This window comes from Cavia porcellus, unplaced genomic scaffold, assembly GCF_034190915.1.
Source record: "Cavia porcellus strain 051 isolate PalLab524CR breed Dunkin Hartley unplaced genomic scaffold, mCavPor4.1 scaffold_14, whole genome shotgun sequence".
NCBI lineage: Eukaryota > Metazoa > Chordata > Mammalia > Rodentia > Caviidae > Cavia > Cavia porcellus.
This window is the reverse complement of record NW_026947497.1, coordinates 64,446,032-64,458,648: the sequence shown is the minus strand read 5'-3', so window position 1 is coordinate 64,458,648 and position 12,617 is coordinate 64,446,032. Positions and strand designations below refer to the sequence as shown.

General features: G+C 47.1%; 1 protein-coding gene across 2 annotated transcripts in view; it reads right to left on the bottom strand.

Moving 5' to 3' along the window:
- Klhl18 (kelch like family member 18) overlaps positions 1-12,617 on the bottom strand; it is a 61,722-nt gene that overhangs the window by 16,240 nt on the left and 32,865 nt on the right. For both annotated transcript variants that reach the window (XM_013160209.2, XM_003477040.4), the window contains exons 2-3: positions 7,585-7,715; positions 5,389-5,529 (exon numbers count right to left, since the gene is read on the bottom strand). In XM_013160209.2, coding sequence (XP_013015663.1) covers positions 5,389-5,529; positions 7,585-7,715 — 272 coding nt within the window. The remainder of the gene's footprint in view (positions 1-5,388; positions 5,530-7,584; positions 7,716-12,617) is intronic.

Here is a 12,617-nt window from a genome sequence, read left to right as displayed (position 1 = left end):
CAGACCCGCATTTTTCGTTAGCTACTTCGCAACCCCATTCTTTGCTGATATAGCTCAACTTTCATGGCAAGGAAGCTGTAAGATGTGACACTTTACTAGAAGCAGGAAGCAGTGATGGTGCAGGCATGTGGCTCACTTCAGCAGTGCATCTTTTATTACAAACCTAGCTCTGAGGGCAGGTGCAGCTCAGCGGGCCCAGGACGCACAATCCTTAGCACCACAAACAAGAACAAAACAGATTAATCAAGTTTGGAGAGAACAGCTTCAGAGAACACTAATGCCTCCACCAAGGAGGCCCAGATATCTGGAAAAAGAACATAAGATAAAAAAGCCAGCTGGAGCCTTGGGGAGAAAGCAGGGGGCTGAAGCCCCCACAGGCCCCAGTGCCTCTGCTGCACAGCCTTCTCTCCATCAGTGCTAGGACGCTGTTCCTCGTTGCTGGCGACCAAAGCTTCCAAGCGCAGAATCCAGGTGCTCGTTTTCAGGGTCTTGTGTCACTTTGCAGGCTCAGGGAGAGCCACTCAAGACACACAGGCAGGTTCAGTAACTACTAGAGAGAAAAACAGGAAACAGGCCACGGCTCTGGGGCCTGTGGCAGGGAAGACTCAGGAATGAGGTAAGAGCGTAAGTCTCTGATGGTGTTGTGTTGCTGACTGAAAAAATGCCAGACAGACTCAGGACACCAGGATTTATATTTAAGTCCTTATTCCCAAAATGTTACTATAGCATGTAAAACCCGCACAGGTCCAGAATCTTTTAGGAGCCCAAATCCAGCAACGGTGGTGACCTCAAAGGCCTCTAGGGGGAGATGTTGTTCTCTAGTGAAGGTGTAAGGATGGCCAACTTAATTCTGGAAGCGTCTACTTTTAGAAAGTCATTCTCTGAGTTTCATAGGAACAAAGGGAAGAAGCTGATCTGTCTGAACCCTTAAGGTTTAAGCCTGGATCCAGCGGACCCATCCCTTACTTTCCACTGGAAATTTGTACTTTAGCATTATAGTTGCCAGCTGTGTACCTCAGTACCTTTCACTGAGGAATACAGGAAGTAATCTACGTGTTTACCTACTTGATGTGAACATTGGTGAGGAGTGTGCACTTGTGCAAAAGTGGTAAATGGATTTAGGCTCACCTTTATGCTTTGGCTGATTGTGTGTAGGTTTACTGGAGCATCACAGAGGATCCAACAGACCCATACCCCTCCAAGATTTGTTAAAATAAATAAATAAATAAATAAAAGCTTTCTTTTGTTTTTTTCTGGTACAAATAGCCCAATTCAGTACAACAGAGTATGAAAAATCATATTTGCAAGTTTCAAAGGAGATCAAAAGTGAATCATCTGATTACTCATACAAAGATGGGTGGGCATGATGTAATATACCTGTAATTTCAGCACTCAGGAAGCTGAGACAGGAGGATCATAGTGAGTCTGAGACCAGCCTGGGTTATAAAGTAAACTCAAGGCCAGGCTGAAGTGCATAGTGAGACCTTGTCTCAGAAAGACCAAAAAAAAAAAAAAAGTGGTGTGGGTGGACAATGATGATGAGTTTGACACTGGCCATGTGAGCCAAAATTCCTATGACAGGGAAATGAAATAAGAATCAACTGATATGGACACAGGGAATACAGACCTCCTTGATTCAAGTAACAACAACAACAACAACAACAAAAAGCAATGTAAGTACACATGTGACTCATCAACATGTTGCAAAATGGCCATGCAACCAACTGGAATGATCCAGTGTTAGAAATGGGTCAGAAATGCAGTGAGGGTCCTGGTAGGGGTGAAATGTATTGGACAGAATGTCAGCACTGCCACTCAGTGTTGGAAACTGTAACAGACAAAATGCTACCATATGCTGTCAAACAGTGAAATACAAGAAAAAAGTTCTGTTCTATGTATATCAGTATCCACATTAAAAAACATACTTATTATGACACGTCAATAGGTCTGCTGTATGTGGCACAGATTTCTCGTGGTGATCACAGGAATGTGAGACTTATGGAAAATTGATGGACCAAAATATGGCATAACATTTAGGCCACTGTAGATTGTATCTACAAACACATATTATGCTTTCAGTTTAGACATTTACCCTGGAACTCGGCCACCAGGTTCTTATTACTGTAGGAATAAACTGAGTGATGTTACGAACAGACTTGTTGCTCCCATCTCCCTAATCAGAATGTAACATTCAACAGTTGGATTACTGGCTTTCAACTGATGTTACTTTTGCTAACAGAGCACAAGTTGACCAGCACAGGAACTGTACACAGAAACAAATTAGAAATTCCAAATGCAATATTGACATTTCAAAAAAAGAGAATTATATAATACAAAATTTGGATTTCAGAAGGATGTAACATTGGTCTCCTATACAGCAAACAGAAACAAACTGGTACTGCCGATGCCAACATTTCAGCATGATGGAAATACTGACAGGGAAATCTCAAAAGAAAGGAAGCCTGAGATGGAAACTTTCAACAAGAAAAGCAAAGGTGGAGCAGATGTTTTTGATGAGTTATGCAGCATCTAGGATGTTACTTAAAACACAAAGCATTGGCCAGCAGTTGTTTTACTTGATCCTAAATGTGTGGCAAAAATAGTTTTTGATAGTTTATAGAGAAAATAACAAGTGTAAAATATCATAGAGGAATTTTCTTAAAAGAATTAGGACTGGAGCTCCTAAGAGATCAGTTACAGCAAAGCAAACACAGAATGCTTCTGCCCAGGGAACTACACAAAAAAACTGTGGCGCACACACACTGGTGAGCTGACAGATAAACAGGCAGGCACAGCATCTTGAACACCTACTACAACAACAGGAAAACAAAGAAGATGTCAACTGTGCCCTGCAACCAAGGACAGGAAAACAAAACATGCGTGCTATGAATGGGAGGGTGCTTGTGTGTGGAACACGCAGTTATTCACGGGAAGAGGCCTTGGTGTGAGGGCTGAGCAAAGCTTGTTTCTGTGGCTGCCTTCTGCTTGTGTCTACACTGCAGTTCACGTGGCTTTTTATTTTCGATGTTCTCCTTCAGTTTGTGAGCTTGTAAACAGCTGATGTGAGAGTGCTGATGTCTGCTCTGGGCATTCATTACGTACCTGATGCTGTATTTTATCCATGTTTTATTTCCCTAAGCGCATGTTGTACGATAGAGTAGGAAGGTCCCAGCAAAACAGGGAGAGAAGAGAGGTGACAAGACTGCCACACAGGAAAGGAAAGCTAAGCTAGGCACACATGCTGTCAGTGCAAGCGGGGTGGGTGCATGGCACACACAGCTGTTCTGTGTGAAGACTGCCGTGGTGCGGCAGCTGAAGCAAGCCTGTTTTGATGGTGGAGTTCTATTGGTGCTTTGATTGCCGTTCCTAGAGGAATCTAGCTCTGATGCTATCTTTTAGGTTTTGTGAGGAAGTACACAGCTAATGTGAAATGCTGTCTATGCAAATGCACAGTGCATTCTAAGAATTTAATAATTTATTTTATTGATAGCCTATGTTCCTGCTAATTACGCACTGTGTAGCACAGTGAGAGCCTGACCAAACAGTGAGACCTCTGAGATGTCAGATGTGCCCTCAAAAGGGCCAGGAGAGCAGAGAGACGTGCTGTCAGCGTAAGCAGTGTGCGTGTGTGGAAGGTGCTGCTGTCACATGTGCAGAAGCTCAGGTGTGACCACCGAAGTAAAGATGATTTTTTTTGTAGTGTGCCATTGGTGTTTTCATTGTAGTTCACACGGGAATTTATTTCTGATGTCCTTTTCTAGACTCCGTACACCAAAAACCAGCTGTTGTTGAAAATCTTGATGCTTTTTTATAAATGTTCACTAAATATTAAAAACTGAATACTCTATTTTTGTGACATATTTTCTTGTTAAGTACTCATTGTTTAATATAATAAAACTAAAAAAACTTAAAATTAATAATTCAGCAACAGAAATATGCTAAAGGATAAACATGGGCCTGACACCCAAGTTTACACACCATGATGACAGAATCAGTCTTATGCTACAAGGGTTGCACCTGCACATAAGTAGGAAATGGCAGTGTATGCCCTGTGCACCTCAGAGAGCCCCCTCCAGCCTGCCCTGGGAGCATCCAAGGCAGGCACAGACCGTGCTATCAGGACCCCACTCTGCACCCTGTACCCAGCACATGAATGCCTGTGTCCAAAGCCCTGCTTCCATGGTGCTTACAGCCAACTGCACACACAGCGATCCTCACCATGCCCGTCCAGTGCTGGGGGAGGAAAGGGACAGCAAGTGGGGACCAGAAGCAGCTAAGTGTGTGGGACCAGAGGAGTGAGAATGGGAAGACAGGCTAGGGTTAGTGAGGGCAGAGCTGAGCTAGAGAAGGCTCAGGCCAGAGCCTGGTGTCCACGGGAGGCTGGGCAGAGGCCGGGCAGGGGCCAGACCTGGAGAGCCCTACACACCACAGTACAGTGCAGTTTCTCTCTGGCTGCATGTGGCCCTGCACTGCCTCCTTCCCAGGCTGATGAAATGGCCTTTAGCTATGATGAAGAGCTTGGTCTTCTGGCAGAGGGGGAGGGAGGTCTCACACCCTTTACTCAGTAGGTCATGGAGAACCACAAAGCCATCTGCCACACACTGGAAATAGGTGGGGACATCATACATCTCTGGGCCCAAAAGAGGACAGAGGGGGATGGAGAGTTCCAGGGTGGGCTCTTCCAGAAAGCCAAGGCATGAAAAGTAAGGTTAAGAAATTCAGGTAGAAATGGAGATGGCTAGGGAACAGTTAGAAAAGATGGGACTGTTATGGTTTGTGTCTCAAGCTTCATGCAGTCATGGAGGTGGCTGAATCTAGTGCATATGATCGGTTCATTGTCTAGTTTTAGCAGTGTGAGTACTGCACCTACCCAGGGGTGGAGCTAGCATACAATATAAAGGAGAGAAGAAGGCATGTTTTTTGTTGTCTTTGCCCTTTTGTTCTTGCTGTGTGCAGCCACCATGAATGGTTGCCCCTTAGTCACACCACCCTGCCTTGGAGCCAACTGAGTATGGTCTGAAACCTCCAAAAACTGTAAGAAATAAACCTTTCCTTCCTTCATTTTGGGCATCAGGTATTTTGTCCCAGCAATGAGAGAAAAGTAACCAGGACAGGATAAATCAGGTTAGTGCAAAATGTGTGGCTGGTCAGTCTGGAGTGAGAAGATGGGAAAAGGGACTCCTCACCTCCAGGATGATGGCAGGCAGGGCTGCATATTATGCAAAAGGCTCATCCCCAAAGTAGGCACTGCTGATTTCGAGAAATGTCACCCATGCTTAGGAAGCACCCCTTAGTAGCACTGACCTCTTAAGACCCAGGTGCACAGGGACCCAGCCAACTGGCAGGGGCTACTGAAAGGATAGGGCAGTGCCCTGAGTGTCACCTTACCGCTCTCGGAGGAACGTGCAGCAGGCGTCTTTGATGCTTTGCAGCTGCAGGAAGCTTGCCCCCATCAGCAGCGACTGCACATTCTGCTGGTCGATGGCCAGGTTGCCATTGTAGGCGAAGTTGATGAGAGCTTCCAGGGCACTGGAGGAAGAGGGAAGATGTGAGAAGCTTTGCAGAAAGGAGTGGGGTTCTCCGTGAACCCACACTGCCACCTAAGGACAGGGACCCTGCTCAGAACCCACACAGCCCATGACCTCTGAGGACCTGTCTACATGATACAACCTCCCTCCCACTCCCCAGCTTTCTGCACCACCCAGACAATTTTATGGCAGAAAATTCTGAAAAAGAAAACAATTAGCCACAAATTCACTATAAAACGTGTCATGGGGGTCATTTTGCTGGGCTCATATTTTTTGTCTCTGTTCATCTGCACCTACAAATGAGACGGGTAAGATCATAAAACCCTTACCAACCAAACACTCAGGAAGTTGCTAGGTTGCTGCATGCTATTTCACCATGGAAATATGCTAGAGTTTATTACCCTATTGGTAGGCACCACAGCAACCTCCATCTTTTGCCATTTAATGCTCTGGGATTCTGTTTTGGAGGAAATTACTATCATGAGACTCCAGCTGGCTTCCAGCTCACACTGAGACTGAAATCTGAATTTCAGCCATGGAGCTGTATAAGTCCGGCCCTCTCACCTGTCTGACCTCATTACGTGTGCTCTTTCCTCTCCTGCTCCATTCTGTACATATCTGCACCTCGGGGCCTCTGCACTGGTTACTCCCTCTGATTCCAGGGCTTTCCTGAGAAGGCTCACTGTCTCGTGTCGGCTATAGCCCCATCAAGTGCCACCTCCCTGACCTGGCACAGACCCCCCCTGCCCCAGAGCCCTCGCCTGCTTTCCTCTCCTCTCCCAGCCCCACCACCTGCGTTTGCCTCAAACCTGCACGTCCCCAATGACAGGTCCGCCTGTGGAAGGGAAGCACCTGGACACACGTGGTGACCAGCAGAGTTCTTTCAGACCCTGATCTCAGAAGAGCACGCAGCTGCCCCAGGCCGCATAGCTGAGTCTCTCCCTCCAAGCAGTGACCTAAGATTTCAGCCCTGTGGTGCTAAACCCCTTCTCCATGTGTAGGTGGATATCCTCAGCCATCCAGAGGGGACCACACGGTCTCCTGGCTCCCTCCCTGTAGCTTTGCCACCAGGAGGTTAAGAGGTTAGACAGTTACTGGGGAAATCTTGGGCTTGACCTCTTTGTGCCTGATTAGCTAATGCATCAGAGAAACACCCTAGACTACTATAGCATTAACCACACATTGACTATTTAAACTTTTTTTTTTTGGACAGGGTCTTGTAGCCCAAATTGGCCTTGAACTCTCAGCAATCCTCCTGTCTCAGCCTCCATTCCTGACAAATGATTAATATTAAATTTAAGATTAAGTTCTTCAGTTCCTCTGGTCACATGTCAAGTGCCCCACAGCTTCCTGTGGCTATCGGCTGCCATTCATGGTATGAATGGACTATTTCCTGTGATGCAGAGTGGAAAGCACTATGCTAGACTGACAAGGTGGAATGTGAGCACAGACACTGATTAGAATGATTTTGTCAGCTACAACAGCTGGTTCAGAAAAGTCTGGAGTAATGTGCCGCCACCAGCCCCAGTGCAAAATGCTAGAAACATCCTGGACACTAGATGTTACTAATTGTGTTGTTCTAATAGTAGGGTAAATACACCATCAAAACTCCCTTCATAGGAATGGAGATTTAGCTCAGTGGCATAAGCACCTGCCTGACAAGCACGAGGTCGTGAGTTCAATCCTCAGTACCCCCCCCAAAAAAAAAAAACTAGGCATGACAGCACACAGCTCTAACCCCAATACTCTGGGAGACTGAGGCAGGAGGACCGGCACGTTTGAGTCCAGCTTAGGGAACTTAGGGAGATTCTGTCCCAAAATGAAAAATTAAAAAGGGCCGGGGATATAGTTTAATGTGAAAGGTTGAACCTTTAGCACTACAAAAACAAAAATCAACTCCCTTCATTTTAACCCCATCTTAGGTTGCTGGCTGAAGTGCTGACCCTTTTCCTAACCACCTCCTTGAGTGGAGCCGCCGTTAGGCCTTCAAGTGGCCCTGAGCTCAGGGGAAGCTGCTCCTGGAAGGTGACCAGGAACACACGAAGGATGTGCGTACCTCGGGTCCATCCCCTGCATGACAATCTCATCCTGCTTGCACTCCATCATGTCATTGGTAAACATAGCGTGGAAGTATGGGATGGACGCTGCTAGGACGATTCGGTGGGCACTGAACTTGTGGTCCCCGATCTGTGGGCAAAGTGAGACATAAAGACAGACACTGAGGAATACAAATGTAAAGACCCTGTGTGTGCCCACCACTGATGACCCTGTGTCACCACAGTGATGCTAATGGCCTTTGCGTACCACTCTGAAGCTCAGACTTGACAGACTGGCTGCAGGAGCACAGTGGAAATGAGACAAGTTTGCTGAAGGCTTAGAAATGCAAGTCTGAATGCAAGCCTGGCTGGAGCCTGCAGCCTCCGGCGCAGCCCTCTCCAGTCCTGCAGCCACCCAGACATTGACTCTTTCGACACTCTACTGCAAACCTGGCTGGATTAGAAGGCAGAGGGACAGATGAACAAACTGCCCAGGACACTGACAATCCTAATAGTATGTTTCATCAGAGAAGTAAATACAGTGCCAGAGAGCGACGAGGAGAAACGAGGCCAAACCTGAATGGAGAGCCTGGCAGTGACCAAGGGCAGGGCTGACACTGTGGGCTCTCAAGCTGGGGCAGCAGGGCTGTGGCAGGCAGCAGCAGCCCAGAGCTCCTCCACAGGGAGTGATCCCAGCAGGCGAGGCCAGTGCTGCAGACAGACGTTGCTCTGTGTGCCCAAAGGGACAGAGGCCAGTTCTTCCTCTGGTCTGCAGCCAGCTCTGACAGACGTGTGTCCGAGGAATTCCACGAAGTGCTTTCCAAATACTTGCCCAAAAGCTACTCCCTTCAATGAGCTTCACCATTTATAGCTCTGAGCTCCATTAACCGGAGACCAATGATTTCCTCAGGCTCTGTATTAGCAAAACGCCAGGGCGCCTGGTGCCAGATGCTTGTCTCTGTGTGTCACCTGTCCCACTTAGGAGCTGCTCCTGTGTCTTCTGTCACAGAACTCGAGTTTAGCATCTGCAGCCAGTCCTCTGGGGTGTTGCTCCTTTTCTGAACGACGAAGGATCTTCATCAGAGTCAAATCCTGTCGGTCCCTCTCCTCCACTCTCTGGAATCACTTCTGTGGGGGAAGCTCCAAAACGCACCTGGAGGAGAGGCCCAGAGGGAGGGATCCCCCAGGCCGTCTAGCCTGCAGGAGGCTGCAGTCCTGGTGAACACCTGCCCCAAAACTGCAGGAAAGACCCTCGGAAATCAGGGGGTAGCCGGGTGTGGTGATGCACAGCTGTCGTCCCCTAACTCAGGAAGCTGGGAGGACCACTGTGAGTGCCAGGCCAGCTGGGACTACACAGCAGGACTCTAAGTCTCAAACAACAGCGACAAGACGAAAACTGCAAAGAAGTTGCTTCAAGTCACTAAGTTTGGGGTAGTTTGTTACGCAGCAAATAGTAACTCTGACATTATGAACTGAACCCCTGTGATGAAGGATTAGATTTTGGTTCCAACACCCTTTAATATACACCCCACAGTCTTCTCATCTTTCCGAATTAGGTCACTTTTCTTTTTTTGGAGACAGGGTCTCGTTCTATAATTCAGGCTCACCTTGAAATCACTATGAAGCCGAGACTGGCCTTGAACTTGAGGTAATCCTCCTGCCTCCAAAGTACTGGGATTACAGGCATGCAACACCACACCCAGCACAACTGGGGCTATGACTGGCATCTTAGTTTTAACTTATGCCCAAAGTTATGGGTTATGACCCAAAACGCGAGCTGCTTGTGCTTCCAATGGGTCTTAGATCCAGATTTAACCCTTGAAGAGTTCTGTAAGAAACATGACCACATCCTCCCCTGTATGGGCTTAGCTGAGAAATCCTGGGCTGTGTCTCTCCATGGACTCTGGGATCTGTCCCTTAAGGAGACTCTGAAGGCCATGCAGAGGAGCTGAGTGTTTGGCTGATGACCTGAGTTACAACTGGCCTCAGGGAGCGGACCGAGTTCACAAGTCAAGGGCCCACTATATTTACTTTTTGAGTAATTTTTACTTTCCGTAGGGTGTGAAACTCCTTTTAACTGCCTCTGTCAGGACCTGTACCAGAACTCACTCCCCATGACTCCTTTTCCTAACCCCCGTTTCCTGGCTTCCATTCAGTCCTGGTCTCTATGCCCCTCTCTGGAGCGAGCCTCCTCAGCAGGGTGACACCATGTCGGAAATGCCTTTACCCTCAAACTGTGCTGAGAGTCAGGCCACTTAAACCTCTAAGTCAGGAGGAAAATGTTTTTTCTGTTGGAATTCTGAAAATAGCCTTTTAGCATAAGGCTTTTGAGAAATCTAATGCCAATTCGAGTATTGATCTTAAGAGACTGTTTTCTCTAAAGTATTTAGAAATTTTTCTGGAAAAATCTCTGTATTTTTGCAATTCTTTGGTAATTTTCATCCCCCTAGTGCATCTTGTTTTCTCTTCCTAAACTTCTGCTAACATCAATGAACCAATGAATAATCTAGTGTCCTTAGTTCTATTTTCCATCTCTTTCATTTGGTCTATCACCTAGGAACTTTTAAATCATATCTTTCAATCTTTCTGTGTTGTAGGTTTTTTTTTTGGGGGGTGGCATTTTTTTCAAAGGAATTTTGTTCACCTTTCAGGATTATAAGATTTAAAAATAATTTCAGTATATTACATAGCTAATTTTTTTCTACCTTGATTTTACTATTTTCTTTGAGACATTTTCTCTTCTATTTGTTTTGCCTTTTCTGTATGTCACAGGCTTTCTTTCAATGTCTGGTGACATCTGCTTATCTGCTCATACTTTTTAAACTGCTGGAAAGCTCTACAAGACTACATTTGTCAATTTTTGGACTTCTGCTTAGGACCTGAAGGCCCTTTCACATGACTCTGTGTTCCCTTCTTCTGCACTTGGACGCCTGCGTGTGGAGTCCAGGTTTCAGAATCTAAGCCTCCAGCTCCTCTCTCCCGAGAAGCTAGGAGAGGGGCCACTGGCAAGGAACTACTTTCACGCAGACTCCCGAGTGAGTGTCCTGATTTCACTTTGTGGGATCCCCAGCTCCCGGGGCTGCTGCCGGGTTCTGCAGCACAAATCCCCTCTCTTCCTCACCGTTCCTATGACCCACTAAGCCTGGCATGCGACCCGGCATTCAGCAGTCTATTGACTTCCCGCTTGCTGATAGCTGAACCCTCTCTCACTGTCATTATTAAAGGCTAAAGTGTATGTCCAATTTGTTGTATTCAACTGTTGTACTTTGCTTTTTGACCTAGAAAATAAGCAAAGGACAAAAGAACAAACTGAATGCTGACTTGGTTTTCCCCTGCAAGAACAGCTAAGTGGAACACAGGCCTATCCTGGGATAGGCTGGTCAGATTACATCCGGGTTCTGCATCTGGCTAAGGGGAACAAGAAATCAGACTTTGTTTCGATGAGGGAGACCACGCTGGCCAAGGGGCTGCAGCTGTACCTTACAAAGGATGGCTGAAGCATGTGAGGGTGGTGCTCAGGTCCTAAATGGGCTATCACATGATGCAGGGCAGGCGGAGAAGGGAAAAGGAAGCAGAAGAGTACAATGCCCAAGAATATTTAGGGGCATTCTGGGCTGGTTCTAAGACTAAGTGGCTACTTACAGGACCTCCTAATGCTATCATCCTATGAGGCTGCATTCTGTGAAAAGCTGTTAAAATTATAAACACTCGCATTTGTAATCTGTTTTTTTTTTTTTTTTTTGAGGGTGGACAGACATGGTGGTGTATACCTTTAATGCCAGCCCTCGGGGGGCTGAGACAGGAGGATTGCTGTGAATTCGGGGTCAGCCTGGGCAACACAGTAAGTTCAAGGCCAGCCTGAAGTACATAGTGAGGCCCTTCCACCCTCAAAAAAAAAAAAAAAAAAAAAAAAAACAGATTACAAATGCGAGTGGCCTTGAACTCACTGTGTTGCCCAGGCTGACCCTGAACTCATAGCAATCCTCCTGCCTCAGCCTTCCGAGGACTGGCATTAAAGGTATATACACCACCACATCTGTCAAACTGTCATTTTCTCACAGGTAAGTGTGAAAGTTTGAACTGTGGTTTATGTGAGAGGCAAGTGGGTCCCTTGGTACAACATCGAGGATTACACAGGCTCACACAGAGGGCACTTTCCCCACTGTACACAGCGATGCACTGTTTTAAGTCTTCCCTCTTCCCCATCCGTAAGGTGGCTAGAAAATGTTGACTGGTACACCAAAACCTAGAAAAAAACAATCAGTGACTAGCTGGCCAGAAAACCACAGACTGGCGTGCAGCTCTGCCTCTCACCACACTTGTTATATCCCCACCTCTACCACACTTCCGGAAAGTACACCTGAAGAAATGGAATCAGAAAGCAAGGCTAAAGTCTTGGAAAGAGCCACGTCGAAGATTAAGCAGGCTGGAAAGAAGGAAATGCATTTATGAAGCATGGGCTGTACCCCGAGAAGGAGTTACACCCCGACCACACGCATGGGAGCTGCAAGGCTGGGTCAGGACTCGGCACCTGCTGAGCACCTGCTGCAATGGTGCCTGGGCCTCTTCACCACTGTGAGGTGACCACATTGAGCAGACCTACAGTGCAAATGGGCGGCGAGCCTGGGGCTTCCCGGTTGCCTACGACACCCCTGACCTCGCTGCTAAGAGAAAAAATCAGCTCTACCTGGAAAGTCCAAACCATTTCCACTAAACCCACAGCAAAGATGCAGCTCTCGTGCTGCTTGGGCTCGAGGGAGCAGGGTTACAGAGCCTCTTTCTGCACGGAAGACAAAGAGCGAAGTAGCCCTGCTTCCCCATCCGGCTCCTCCTTAATGTTAATGTTTGTCAGCAGTGTGGCTTGGAAATTACAGGAGATGGAATCGCAGGCAGGGGACAGAGACTAGGTCCTACAAGTCAGTGGTGACAAGAGCACCTGTATTCTAGCTTCACGATACCTGGCTTCATAAGTCCTGAACAGCCAGAAGTGGTGATTGATGGATGCCTGTATTCTCAGCTTTCTGGGAGGCTGAGGCAGAAGGATCAAAACTTC